Raw genomic sequence first — 14,635 nt, 5'->3', positions numbered from 1 at the left:
ATGAAATGTGGAGGTTGGTGGCCCTGCATGTGGCAGGGGGTTGGAGCTTGTGATCCTCGAGGTCCCTCCCACCCTGGGCCATTCTGTGATTCTGTAATGTAAGGAGCAGTGAGCCCTGCGGGGCTTCCAGACCTCGTTGTGATGTGAAATGGGATGATGGTGCTTCTCTCAGGTGATGGGACCAGGCAGCACAGGGCAGCGGTGGAACAGAGCTGCCACAGTTTGTTCATAAGGGCTGAGAGGAGGGATGTGTCCCCGTGCAAAGGCCTGGGGAGTGTGAGCTCAGGGGTTGGTGCTGCAGGGGCTCAGAGCTGTGTGCTCATCAGCTCTTTGGGCCGAGTGCTGTGCAGAGCTCAGCACAGCCACAGGACTGCTGCCGTGTGAGTGCTGCTCTGCTTTGCTTCTGGGAGCGCACACAGGGTGTATTTCAGGGCAGGGCTTGTTTCTCTTGTGAAGCTGATTAAAGAGTGTAAGCAGGGAGGCACGTTAAGAATAGCACGGCTTATTTCTTCTAATGCAGAAGTGTGAGTCACAATGGGGGCATTTAGCATATAGAAGCGATTAGTGCCTGCAGTGGCTGCAGCTGCTGGTTGCCCTTTGCCACTCGGGGCGGAAGGAGCTTCAGCATCACTGCTTTGGGAGCAGAGTGCAGCTATGTTTTGCTGGGGCCTGTGTTGGCTTGCAGCCCCTTGGTGCTGGGCTCAGAGCAGCAGCAATGATGGGATGGCCCTGTAGAGGCTGTAGGAAGGCTGCCCTTCTGTGCAGCTGCTGCCCAGAGCTGAATGGTGAGAGATCTGCCTGATGAGCAGGGCTGCCACAAAGCAGACCTGTGATTTCTCCTGCTGTGCGAAGGCTGCTTACTGCTCTGCAAGCAGAACTTTCTGTTCCCAGCAACTGGAAAACTGCTGTGGTGTAAACAAGACAGAACTTGTGTTTGGGCATGATTCTCCAGAGGCACCGCTATGCAAATGGGTTGTGAAGTAGCAAAGGCTCCAGAAAAATGAGAGTTCAGCTGAGTGTTGTGGCTGCTGGGATTGCAGGGGTTAAACCCTCCTGCTGACCTCTGCTGTGGGGTTGGAGGTCTGAGTGGCTCTTTTGTCGCAGGGTGTTTTCTGACCAACCTGCAGAGCATGAGACTGTCAGCATGAGGAATATTTCCATCGGGGATGAGGGTTTAGTAGGAGAAATGATTGTTGTTGTTTGCTAATAAAGTAATATAACATAGAGGTGTAGTAGAGGCCAGTGTAAGTGCGTTGGCAGAGATATAGAAGAGGTGAAAAACAGCTTTCTGTGCATGGAGTTCAGGTGTCGGGTCCTCATTCTTGCATGAGCAGTGAAGTTATGTTTCATAAATGATGGCAGTATTGAAAGAATAGTAATTAAATGCATGCTTTCTGTGGCATTGATTTTCATTTTTCTTTTTTTCCTTTGGGCCTGTTCCATTAGCAGTGCAGGATGGCATTGCTCCGACACGCACTGCAATGCTAAGCTCGCCATTGGGTTTGTGGAGGTGGCCCAAGTTGGGCTGCGTTCATCACTGCCTTCAGCCTCAGTGCTGTTTGCAGCTGTGGGATCCAGATGTGCAACCCACAGTAGCACTGCTTCTAAAAATCCCTGCTCTCCCATTAACTGGTTCCTGGGGAAGGTTGTGCTGTTGCATTGGCCCTTAGGCTCTGCCTGCACCATCTGGGTGTTCATATGTTCGTGACCCTTTGGGAAGAGGTGAAAAATGAATCTTCTGCAACCGGTCTGTGGAGCAGAGGAGAGCAAAGCGTTTGTGTTGTGTGTGCTCTGCTTTCCCCCAGGGAAGCTGCAGGCTGGAAAACTGGGAGCTGAAGTTTAAATAGAGATTACGCATCACAACTTCGTGTGCGAGGTGTTTCTGTGTGTATTGATATTCTGCCTTCTGTTTTTCAGGTTTTCAGGATGAATCTGGAAAAACTCAGCAAACCAGAGCTACTGACACTGTTCAGCATTCTGGAGGGAGAGTTAGAAGCAAGGGATCTTGTCATAGAAGCCTTAAAGGTATGTTGTAAGTGCCCTGATAAGGGACAAGTGTCAACAGCGCTACTGGTTTAGGATCCTGTCTTAGTACCAACAGTATTAGATAATAAATTTGTATATTGCTCTGTGCCTCCAAATCTGTTGTAAGCTTGCTGCAAGAGGCGTTTCAGTGTTTAACTGCAGTGCTGCGTGTGTGCTTTCATCAGTTCTGATAAAGAGTTCTGCTGTCCTGAGAAAAGAAGAAGGTCTGTTAGACTTCCTCTGCTGGTTGTGTTCTGACTTAGTAGGGAAGGAATCCTAAAGCAGAACTTCCCTCCAGGAGGGAGCACAGATGAGTTCTTTGCTGAGAATGACATCACACGAAGAAAAAAGCCTCCATGGCTTTGCATTATGCTGAGCTGATGTGAGCAGGTGCTGCTGGCAGAGGCAGTGCTGTGTGTCCCTCCTGACTCCTCTTTGACCCCCCCCTGCTCCGGGGTGCTTTGCTGGCACTCGACCTGAGGAACTGAAAAATTCCCCTTTGGCTGGAAACCATTTTGTTGCTTGTTTTCCCCTTAGTGGATTGAAGAGCAGAGGTCTCTCTGGCTGTGTTGTGATGGCACCTTCCCTGCTGCAGTGTGAGGCAGGAGTGGCTGTCGTGCATTCTCCATGATTGCCACAGATATCCGGGGGATGCTGAGTGCTGACAAACCTGATTTTCATCCGTGATTTGGTGCTGCCAACCAACGATTGCATCTGTTTATGCTCTGACAGCTGTAATTATTTGAGTACAGCAATGAGCTCAGGTGGGAACGGGCTCCTCCCGGCATGGCTGTGCAGCTCTGCTGGGTGTGCACTCACACAGGGCTGTCGGAGGGACCATTATTCCTGTCCTGTCACACATTGTCACCAATAAGAATTAAGGTGTTCTGCAGGTTTGATCTGTCGGCAGTCAGACACGCATTGCTCAGTAGTGCCTGTAGCTGGCTATGTGCAAATCCTTCTCTAAACTGCGCCAGCACTTGTTGTGGTTAGGCCACATCTAGCTAACACAAATAGCAGTTAATCTTTCTGGTTTGCTCGTTAAAATTAAAGCATTCACCATCCAGGAGGAGGATATGGATTGTCACGGGTCTGTCTGCACGAGATGCAGGCAGTACCAGCGTGTGGTTTCAAATCTGCTGTTTGTTTTCCCATGCTAAATGTAATGCTGACAGTTTCAGTTCTTGCTGAGCAGCTTCCACTTGGTGCTGGTTGTGCTTTGTTGCGTTAAGGCTCTTGGCTTCCCTCTTGTAATGCTCAGCTTTGTGCTGTTGTCGTGCCCTTGTGTCTTTATTAGGTGTTTCTTGGCGATTTGCCCCCGCTCCTTAGGAAGGAATGAACAAAACACTGCCTTTGGCAGCCTGAGTTTTATCTGTGCTGGGTGAGACTTGTGTGGATTGGAAACCTTGGGGTGAGCGTGCATGGGGTGCAGGCTGCTTGGTACTGGTGCACTGGCACAGGTTGCCCAAGGAGGTTGTGGATGCCCCATCCCTGCAGGCATTCAAGGCCAGGCTGGATGTGGCTCTGGGCAGCCTGGTCTGGTGGTTGGCGACCTGCACGCAGCAGGAGGGTTGAAATGAGATGATCATTGTGGTCCTTTGCAACCCAGGCCATCCTATGTCATTTCTGGCCTTTTGAACTGTTCTTGCCTTTGGTGAACTTTGGTACTGATGTCTGAAGGAAGCACGGTGCCATGAAGAAATCCCATCCTCCAGAGTGGTTCTGTGCTTCCCATTTCAGGGAGCAGCATCACAGGGCTGCACCTCACTCTAACCTGGCTTTACTTCAACTTCCTTACTGCTTTCTCAGAGAGGAAAACTACTCAGGAGACAGGGCTCTGTAATTATGGCACGTCAGTAGGAGTGTACTGTCAGGTACAGCTTTGCCCCTTTAAAACAGTTGGGATACTCACTCTTACTGCCATTTCATTTTGCTGATGGTAGCCTTGCCATGTAGGAGCAGCACTGCTGCCTTCCCAAACCACGTGCAGTGCACACAGGGAAGCACAGAGGACCACTGCAAGGAACGTTGCTCCATTCCATAGGCATTCCACGCACACCTTCCTGTTGAAATTTAACCTGCAGTTCTCTCCTGCAGGAGGAGTTTAACACGGTTGAAATACCTTTTGGCACAGATTGCCTAGGACTCATAACTGAGGAGTAATTAAATGAAAGCTGTAACCTGGTGGTTGCACAGCACCAAACGCCAAGCTCTCCCTGGGCTGCTTTGACCTCCAATTCAAGTTTAATACTTCTGACCCCTTTGGGTTCTTGAGACAGACCCTGTGTTACCTTGGAGGAAAGAGCAAGAACTTGCGTAGGAAAAGTGCCTTAATTTGTCAACTTGTAATTTGATTATAGCACAGCCTGCACTAATTGATATCCTGTGTGCTTAAAGGAAAGCATTCACCATCTGGCATTTAGCAGAGGATCCATGCGCACAGATGACAGATCCCAAAATAGCTTTCCCCTTCCATGAGGTCCCCCTGCCTGGCACTTTGCTCCTCCACACTTCAGTCCTGCCTGCACAGTTCCAGGGCTCATCTGGGGAGGTTTGGAGGGCGATGGAGGCACTGCTCAGGTGCTTGGATTCAAATTATAAAGAGCAATTGTTAGGTCAGCTCTAATTAATGCCTCTCCCTATTCCAACTTGCCCTCGCTGTCTTCTCTGTTTAACCAAAAATCGCTTCCTGTCCACTGCATAAATCTCAGTGTTCTCTGCAGAGCAGCCCTTAAATCTCCTTTCCCGTCGTTGTAATCATATTTAAATCATCCAAAAAACCCAGATGCTGTCGGGTTGCACAACGCTGCGGGCAGGGCTCTCACTCTGCGTGCACAAACTGCTGGTGGGTTTGCTGAGAGCCATTTGGTATTTCCCTGTCTGTGTGGGTAATTCAGAGCACAGTTCCCTGCTCCTCAAATGAGAGTTCTCTGCACGCTGGAAATGAAGTTCTGTTTATTTTTGGAGAACAGGAAGCAGCTTTCTGGCAGATTCCTTTGTGGTAAGGTCGGAGGCAATATGCATTGGAGCAGAAACTGTTTTGTGCTGAGGACCGTGAGCTGGAGTTCCTTGCTTCCCTTCCAACCTGGGTAATTGGCAGTATTAATGCACTGCACAATTAAATGTCCATTTGTCAGTGGCTTTGCAAGTTTACTTACAGTGCACAAACAAACAAAAGCATCGACCTCTCTGTTTCAACAGGAAAAAGTTCAGCAATGTAAAAAACCCACTACAGGTGCTGCTAATCTCTTGCAGATGGGGCAGGGTGGGCTTATAGAGCAGCTGAGATCCAGCAGGGCTCTGCACGATCTGCAACGCCAGCTTTTCTGACTGCTGTTCTTACAGCTTTGGGGGCTGGCACTGAGATGGGGAGCTGCAGTTCTGTGCCACGCCGTGTTTGTCGAGAATATTTCTCACATTGCTCACAGCTGATAACAGCCCTCCCGTGGGCACGTGCTCCTGTTGGTTTGCAGCATGATGGTGGTGGTTCAGAGCACTGTGTGTGAGTGATATCCCTGCTGCATGCTGCCATCAGCACGGTGAGCTCCGCCGGGCCCCCGGCCCTGCTCGACTTCCAGGCTCCATGGAACAAAGCTAATAAGGAAGTTGGAGGCAGGGAGAAGCTATTTACAGATTATGCCACTCTGCAACGTGAAGGAGGAACTCCTGTGCGTGTTTGTACTGCCTATGCTGTAAGTGTGGTTAATTAACACATGTTTGTGTCGTGCCCTGAGTTAAATCCCACGCTCCGGCATCGCAGTCTGCGTCGTGTCCAGAAAAACATTTGGAAATTCCCCTCTTGGTGTTCCAGTAAAATGAGTTGTAAAAATTACAGAAGGCAGAGAAAATGCTGTCTCATAAACAAGGCTTCGGTAAAAGGAAATTTTTTATTAAAGGGGAAAAAAAAAACAAAAAGATGGGAAAAATTCAGCCCAAAGCAGCACAGAAATCCCAGGAGAAAACAGTCTCTTGTTGCACAGTGAGGCTTTGCTTTGCTCATCTGCACAGGAATCATCCCTCCAGCTCTGTCAGCTCTGGTTGTATTGGCAGCAGAAGCACAGATATTCGAGGTGATACAGAGATCTAATTGCAGGAGATTGCACCTTCCTTCTAAGAGCAGTGATGTTGTGGGATGTATATAGAATGTCATCTCTGCTTTTGCAGATTGGATCTTGTATTCCCGGGTTAGCAGTGCTTTTTGTGAAATGATTTCTTTGCTCTGAAGCTCCATTTCCAGTGGGTTTCTGTTACAGTCAGTGGGATCTGAGATCTAAGCTGATTTTTCCACGCTGAGCTCATTTGTGGAGTATTTCTCTCCCATCATTGAGCTGCTGCTGTTTGGAAAGTTGAACAAAAAGTGCATTTAAGACTGAATTCCAGTTCAGAGTGAAGGCTGCTGGAGCTGTTTGCGTGTAACCCTGGTGTGATGGGAGGGCACTGGGGGAAAGGATGGCCCCAAAGCTGTGCAGAACCACCCTTGGGGTGACTGCAGTGTGGCATTCCTGGGACTGTCCCCATCATCCTGATGGCCGTGGCACCTCGTGGCCCTGCAGTACCGAGTTTCACCTGCAGAATCTGCATTTTCAGGTGTGCAGTGGCCCAGATGTCAAAGCAGCACCGTAAACCAGCAGTATTTGATGTAGGGGGAGCTGGTTACAAGGTATTCTTTGCACTTTGGACAGCTTTAATTCGTGTTGGCGCTCTGCTGCACTTCACAATGCCATCAGTGCTGTGACAGCTCATCTGGCTGTCGGGCTCCTTCAGGAAAGTACTGAGTTGCTCAAAACAGCGAGGAGGAACTTCTTTCCCAGCAGGAAATAAACTGCCCGACCTGCAGCAGAGCTCAGAGCCCAGTGCTGACCAGGAGCACGGGTGGGAGTGCAGCTATTTCTGCAGCCTCTGAATGCACGAGAACCAGAGGCTGCGTGCAGCAGGTGTGAATCTCACACAGGGTGTTAAATCCCAGCTCCTTGAGCTTTGATTGGGAAGAAGGACCAGAAGCAAACTGAAGGGCTGCCCTGCTGTCCAGCCAGGGGTACAGCACTGGTTGGGGCGTCCCCAGGGGCTCACCTGGTGGGCAGCTTCTCTGCCATGCCTGAGTCACTCACACATCCCCTGGACTCTTGGAGAGAGGTTTGCTGGAGTCATTTTTATGAATTCTTCAGCATAGCTGAAGTTCCCCACCCCAGCACCGAAAAAAAAAAAAGGCTGTGTTTTTTCCTGTGATTCACTAACTCATGGGTGGCTCATTATCCAGGGCTGCCCTCCCATTTCCAGGGCTAAGCTTTTCCTTCCTCTTTTTTTTTTTTTTCCCAAATGTAAATTTGGAATGATATCTTAAGCTCTGATCAAGCACAGAACCGTCACACCCAGCTTTCCCAGGAAGAGGTGAGCAGTGCTTGGGAGCGTGTTTGTTTGCTGCAAGGGTTAGAATTCAGTTCCACATCAGCCTGATGGGACAAATGTCTCCGAGTGGGTTTGATTGTGGAGGAGACGTGGAGAGAGAAGTGCTTTTGTTGTTCCTTTTTCCAAGGCAACCCATACGTTTTTCCCTTAGAGGGAGCAATGGTTGCCTTTGGTTGCTATTTTTTTCCCATGCTCATCACGTGGCTGCATCTTAGAGTATAAACAGGACTGAGAAGTCTCTGTTGGTATTTGAGTAAAGATTTAATGTGCATCACGTTGGTCCTCTGAGCTATACAGTTCTGTTACATCAGTTTGCTTTTCTGCTCCAGCTGCAGTGTCTGGAGCACCACTCGCTGCTCTATGCTTGAGGGAAGCATTTTATTTCTCAGTGCTGTTTATTGAGATGTCAGAAAGCACCCGTTGCAATGAAAAGAGAGCAGAGAAAGAAGTATTTGTCAGTCAGACCGGGGCACTCCTACCTAAAAGATGTCCTTAAGCAATCCTGTAAGAAATGGGTGATGCTTGGTGATGGTTTGCCCTTCGTGTTCCTGCTGAGGAAGTGCACAGCGATGCTGACGTTGTTCTGTGTTCAAAGTGCCCTCATCAGCAATGTCATAGAATCACAGAATGGCCTGGGTTGAAAAGGACCTCAAAGATCATCCAGTTCCAACCCCCTGCTGTGTGCAGGGTCACCAACCAGCAGACCAGGCTGCCCAGAGCCACATCCAGCCTGGCCGTGTCCATCCATGGCCCATGGCCCATCTCCAAATGGACATGGGCTGCCCTGCTCAGGAGGTCAACTGCTTGACTGCCTTCTGCCATATGAATTACTGCCTTGTTCTCATCTGTGAGCTAGGTGCTTTTAACGTGACACAGCAGATAATGGGCCATCATGTGTCAGACTGCTGGCATTTCTTTACCTTTAAGTGGAAAATCAGGGAAGGGGGGTCTGAACTATCAACGGTTTCCTTTTATCGTTTAGCGAGGGTTGTATTATAAGTGTATTGAAATGCAAATTTGTTTTGATACGGCAGGCCCAGCACAGAGACACCTTCATTGAAGAACGCTATGGAAAGTACAACATCAGTGATCCATTAATGGCTTTGCAGAGAGACTTTGAAGCCCTGAAGGAGGCAAATCATGGTGAAAAGCAGCCAGTATGCACCAATCCCTTATCCATCCTGAAGGTGGTGATGAAACATTGCAAGAATATGCAGGAAAGGATGTTATCCCAACTAGCTGCTGCAGAAAGCAGGCACAGAAAGGTATGTTTTGCTTCAAATAAGCTGTGCAGAGTTTAGTAGTTGCATTTTGAAAATGTGTTGCTTTCAATAAAAACACTGAAATGCCTTGGATTTTGGTGACTGAAGGGACTGTGCACCTTCATGTGAGCTTTTTGCCACTCTGCGTGATGCAACTGGGAGGCTCAGCAACTGCAATGATAACATTTGAAATGCATTCAAGAGGTTTCTGTTAGAGGACGTGCAGAAGGAATCAGCTTGCCCAGAACCAAGAGATGTAGTACTAAATGTCAGAGAATTCCTGGATGGTTGAATTCTCAGCAGACACATCACTGTTCTCCATGATCACCAAGGATCTGGTACCACACACTTATGGGAGAGTGCCTCCTATAAGATGACTTTCCTGACACAGTGTGACATGGCCAAAGCTGCTTTTCGTGCTGTTTGGTCTCTTTAATAACTCACTTGTACATGAAGTGTACCTTGGATGTGGTGCCATCAGTGATTTTCTATCAGGCTTCTTCCCATAGGTTTGCCCCTCTGGCACGCCTGAGTTTATTAGAGGAGGATAAAGCCACAGTGTACAGAACTCAAAGCCCCACTACACTGCATTCTCTTTATGTAACTACTTAGCTCTTAAGAAAACAAACACACAAATCTGTGTTTACATGGGGTTATTCTTGTCCTGCAGTAAATCTCAACAAGCCAAATGGTCAAATATTTGGTTCTGCTGCCTGGTCGGGGCTGAGAGGAAATACCCAAAAGTGTGTCACTGGAATCTGCTCCTGGGAGGAGCCCTCAGGTGCATCTTTAGGACCTGCATTGCAGCACTGTGTTCTCAACCTCTTCACACACAATCCTAGAATGGCCTGGGTTGCAAAGGACCTCAATGCTCATCCAGTTCCAACCCCCTGCTGTGTGCAGGTCGCCAACCAGCAGCCCAGGCTGCCCAGAGCCACATCCAGCCTGGCCTTGAATGCCTGCAGGGATGCATGGGGCATCCACAGCCAACTTGAGCAAACCTGTTCCAGTGCCTCACATACTGTAAAGTAGCTGGGATTTTGCCTTTACTTGCATCACGGTGGCACCCAGCAGCTAGCTTTACAGCGCCAAATTCAAGTGTATTTTTAGCTACTGCATCTGTTTTGATGGGGATAAGGCAGAGCAAGGTTCTTTCAGTCTGTGAGGAGCGTGAAGCATTCCTGATGCAGAAACTTCACAGTGATGTGAGCAGCCAGCTGGACTTCCCATTGCTGTGCTGAGTGCTGGCAGCTGGAGCTCTCAGCTGCCCCTTGGTGCTGGGAGTCATGGGAAGCATGATGTGTGTCACCTTTCAGACAAGAATCCAGCTAAATATTCACAGGAAAATCAGATTTCCCCTCCCCTCCCCCCTTTTCCTCTAATAAAAAGGTTCCCTGTGTACTTGAAAGATATGCAAGCATTGTTTGGAAGCCTAAATTGCAGGAAGACTGAGAAGCTGCTGTAAATTCCTGGTGACTGCTTTTTGGAAAGCCTGGAGGTCTGGAGGGTGATGCAGACTCACCCAAGAGACTCCACCATATTTGGCTTTCTTCTTGTTGAGTTAATAGAATTTCAGTTCATCTAATTCAGCATAAAAACTGAAGGAGCTCCTTAACTGGGTCCTTATGGCAAGCAGTTTCATTTCAAGAGCTCATCTTCTTCTGAAGTGGAAGAACAAATGAATGTTCTTTAAAATAAACTTCGCTCTGCAGTCCTCAAATGGGGCAATCTGTGTGCAAATTGCAGCCTGTGGTGCCCTGTGCTCTGCTCCTGCTGGCTTTGTTGGAGGTGCAGACAGGAGGTGCTGATGAGGGCACAGTGCAGCCAGTGGCAGGTAAGGTACAGCCTTGTGACAGATGACACGAGCCTCTGGAGCACAAAATGCAGCCTGGCTCTTAGAGAATAAAGTGGGGACTTGTGAAGTGTGGGATTTTTTCTTGCTTCTTTCTGGCCCAACTATGAAATAATGACAGAGTGTGACTTGCTGTGCTCAGATGCCTGAGGCCACAGTGGTGGCTCTTTCATATAAGCTGGCTGCAGAGCGGGCGCAGGTCTCTGTGTTTTGCTCAGCCTTATGAGCACAGCAGGGCACTATGGTGACCAATGTTTGTTTGGCAGGTGATCCTGGACCTGGAGGAGGAGAGGCAGAGGCATGCCCAGGACACGGCAGAGGGAGATGATGTCACCTACATGCTGGAGAAGGAGCGGGAGAGGCTCACCCAGCAGGTACAGCCTGTGGCTACTGGGGCCAGATCACACCTCAGTGTCAAAAGAATATCAGGGTCTTGCTGCTCTGTAAGGCTACCCCAGCTTTTATCATTTCAATAGGAAAAGCAGCCTTAGTTTTCTGGTAAGCTGTTTGTAGACGTGTGCTTTGCAGTCTTACTTCAGCCTGAAATCTGTGTGGTTCTCAAGAGCAGAGCTCTGCTCACAAGTGATGATGCTTTCTAGTACTCGAAAATGAGAATAAGTCATGAAAGGTCTCCTAGGGGGGTTGTTCAGAGATTATAATAAATATTTGAGCTGCTATTTTCCGTTACTGAAGCACTGCAGGCTTTAATAAACATACATAACACATCAGCACTTTAAGTGCTTCTAAAAGGCAAACTGACAAAGCAGTAAATGGGGTGGAAGGAAGATTTGCTTCAGATCACCTGCTCAGATCAGTTCATGGCAGCTGCGTGCAGCTCACTGCCAACTGAATTCTATATGCAGTGTAACTACTGGTAAGTAATAATCCTTAATACACGTGAGCAGAGCTCCTTGTTGTACAAGGCTGTCCTGCAGACACCAGAGGCAGAACTGCTTTATTCATCTTAGGCACGGCCATCTTTTTCTGGGGAATATTTCCAACACATGTAGTAACCCCTTTTGCTTTTGGGTTGTTAGGCTTTGTTTGCTTTCAGGAGGTGTTGTGTTTCCATTACAGCCTTTCTTTGCTTCTTTCTTCCAGCTGGAGTTTGAAAAATCCCAGGTGAAAAAGTTTGAGAAGGAGCAGAAGAAGCTCTCGAGTCAGTTGGAGGAGGAGAGGGCACGCCACAAGCAGCTGTCCTCCATGCTTGTTGTAGAGTGCAAGAAAGCCACTGCCAAAGCAGCAGAAGAGAGTCAGAAGACGGCAGAACTGAGCTTGAAATTGGAAAAAGAGAAGAGTAAGGTGAGTAAGCTGGAGGAGGAGCTGGCGTCCAAGAGGAAGCGGGGCTTACAGATGGAAGCACAAGTAGAAAAACAACTCTCGGAGTTCGACATTGAAAGAGAACAGCTGAAAGCCAAGCTGAACAGAGAAGAGAACCGTACAAAAGCACTGAAAGAAGAAGTGGAATCTTTGAAGAAAGCCCTGAAAGAGCTGGAGGCTGCTTGCCAGGAGCACGGTCCTACTGAGCCTTCGCAGCCAAGCCTCTCTGTGATGTCCAGAGGCATTGCTACTGACAGCCCTGCCATCAAGTCTGTGTCATGCCAGACAGAGTTTCCACAAGCAGACCGAGCAAATCCTGCTGGTGCAAGCAAAGCTGTGCACACTGCATTTCCCAGCCCTCCTACACCTACTCATTCCTATGCGAAATCCAACGGTCATTGCGACACTGACACTCAAGCAGGTGGTGAGCAGCTGCAGGCAAACGCTGCAGAGAGCCAAGTGCAGAAGGAGAAACCCACTGGTGCAACACCAGAGAACACAGTTGAGAATGGAAGTTCTCCCCTAAGAACGGAGTCACCGGTGCACCTGCTGGCCCAGCTCCCTTCCAGCGGGGTTTCCCTGTCTCCCAGCAGCACGGCTGCCTCCTCCCTCACCCCGTCTCCGTGCTCCTCACCCGTTCTGAGCAAACGCTTGGTGGGAGCTCCTGCAGGCAGCCCTGGTTACCAGTCCTCCTACCAGGTGGGGATCAATCAGCGCTTCCATGCAGCTCGGCACAAGTTTCAGTCTCAAGCTGAACAGGACCATCAGTGCAGCGGCCTGCAGAGCCCACCAGCACGGGATCTGTCTCCGACTCTAGCAGATAACTCTGCTGCCAAGCAGTTAGCGCGCAACACGGTCACTCAGGTCCTGTCCAGATTTACCAGCCAGCAGGGACCGATTAAACCCGTCTCCCCTAACAGCTCACCTTTTGGCACGGACTATCGAAATCTGGCAAATGCTGTGAGCCCTAAAAGTGAATCTGGTCATTCTCCGAGCCCTGGCAAGGTTTCCAGCCCGCTCAGCCCGTTGTCTCCTGGGATTAAGTCACCGACCATCCCTCGAGTGGAAAGAGGGAACCCTCCACCCATTCCTCCAAAGAAACCTGGCCTGGCTCAGTCTCCTGCTGCTCCAGCTCCGCTCACCAAAGCCTCTTCTCAGTCATCCTCCCTGGGTGCCCCCATGGACGTGGCAAGCAGTTGCTCCAACAACGCCGTGGTGTCCAATGGCAAAGACATTGAGATCCTCCTGCCAACCAGCAGCTAGTCTCCAGCAAATGTGAATGTGACATTCCGTGGCTTAGCTGGAGCTGAGGCACTGTTTTTTCCACTCCGTGTTATTTATTTCCATAGTAGCAGAATCTGTCTGTATAAAGCATTTAGTATAATTTTTTTTTTCCTTTTTTAATAGGTAGGAAAATATTTTTGTTTATGAAGAAACCTTAACTACAGCTATATACAGCAGCCTCAAAATGTCCCATGGCAACAGTCAAATCAATAACAGGAACCCTGCACTGGTCCTTAACCTATCAAGCTAAAGTGGGACTGAAACGCTACTTAGAAACTAAGCAGAAAAAGCTTCTGCAGACTTTTTACTCCAGATGAACATTTTATATATATAAAAAAAAAAAAAAAGTGCCTGAACTTAAGCCTGCATTCCAATATGAATGTGATCCTCTGGAAAAGGTGAGGATGGGGACCATCTAGCTGCAGGATCAAATCCTTCTGTGAGTCGTGAATGTTTAGGGCGACACTGGTTTTGATTCTTTCCATTTGCTGCAGTTCAGTCAGCAAATGTCTTGTGGGATTCTGTAAGGCGAGCACCAAACTGCTGCGGCAGCCACAGCCACGCTGCATCCCTCAGGATGGCTTTTGGGAAGCAACGTGAGTTTCCTGGGGTAGAGCTGAGCAATACAACCCGCTTTCCTTGCTGTACGTGAGGGCAGTGAGGTGCTGGAACAGAGAACTGCGGGTGCCCCATCCTCGGAGGTCGGGTTGGCTGCCCTATTGATGTGCTGGGGGGGCACCCAGCCCAGGGTAGGGGTTGGCACCAGGTGGTCTTTAAGGTCCCCTCCGACCTCTGAGCCATTCTATCATTCTGCATTCAATGTCCAAGCAGTTTTTTTGCTTTCCTGTAGCACATCCCGCGTGCTTGGATGGCTGAACTCCAGGTTCTGGTGTGTCCCTTTTAATTTCCACTTTCTTTAAGCATTCTACTGTTGTGTGTAGAACTTCTGAGAAAAGGATCTTGCTATTACTTTATCAAGGTCTTGCTATTACTTGAAAACAAGAGAACCAAAACACTAGTCCGTATGATACAGGTTTTTTCCAATGTGGGATCTTCTGCTCTACACAAAAGCAATAATTCTGTTCATCATTTGCACCCATGGCATCCAGCTGACCTGGAGTTAGCTGTGGGTCTTTTGGCTTTCATTGGCTGCTGCAAATAGGGAACCAAATAATTGCTGTCCTGTGTGTGGGTAATGTCACACACACGTATTAAGTACACAGTGCATTATCAAAGTCTATTCTGGAGCCTTTCCTGAATAAAAAGAGAGCAGGGGAATTCTCTGAGATGAAAAATCATTTAGAGCAAGGGGCAAAGGGTGAAGTTTGAGGCGAGAAAAGCGATGTGGACCGAAATGGGGCAGAGCAGCTGCTTCTGTGCAGGATATGCAGCCCTCACTGCGATGCTCTGCCCTCGTTCTGCATGCAGTGCTTGGCTCCATGCAGTCAGCAGTGCCTGTGGGTGATGCTGGGGGGTGGAGGCAGAG

The 14,635-nt window shown here is 48.9% G+C and overlaps 1 protein-coding gene across 1 annotated transcript; it reads left to right on the top strand.

The window, feature by feature from the left end:
- Positions 1 to 1,920: 1,920 nt before the first annotated feature.
- CTTNBP2NL (CTTNBP2 N-terminal like) lies at positions 1,921 to 13,128 on the top strand (the record flags this gene model as incomplete). The annotated part of the gene is made up of 4 exons (XM_079546254.1): positions 1,921 to 2,025; positions 8,466 to 8,696; positions 10,812 to 10,919; positions 11,647 to 13,128. Exons 1-4 carry the CDS (start codon positions 1,927 to 1,929, stop codon positions 13,126 to 13,128), a joined length of 1,920 nt encoding a protein of 639 aa, XP_079402380.1. The 5' UTR covers positions 1,921 to 1,926.
- Positions 13,129 to 14,635: the final 1,507 nt, after the last annotated feature.

Source organism: Tetrao urogallus (genome assembly GCF_951394365.1).
Source record: "Tetrao urogallus genome assembly, chromosome: 24".
NCBI classification, from domain to species: Eukaryota; Metazoa; Chordata; class Aves; order Galliformes; family Phasianidae; genus Tetrao; species Tetrao urogallus.
The sequence above is the reverse complement of the archived record's forward strand: the minus strand, read 5'-3'. Positions and strand labels throughout refer to the sequence as shown.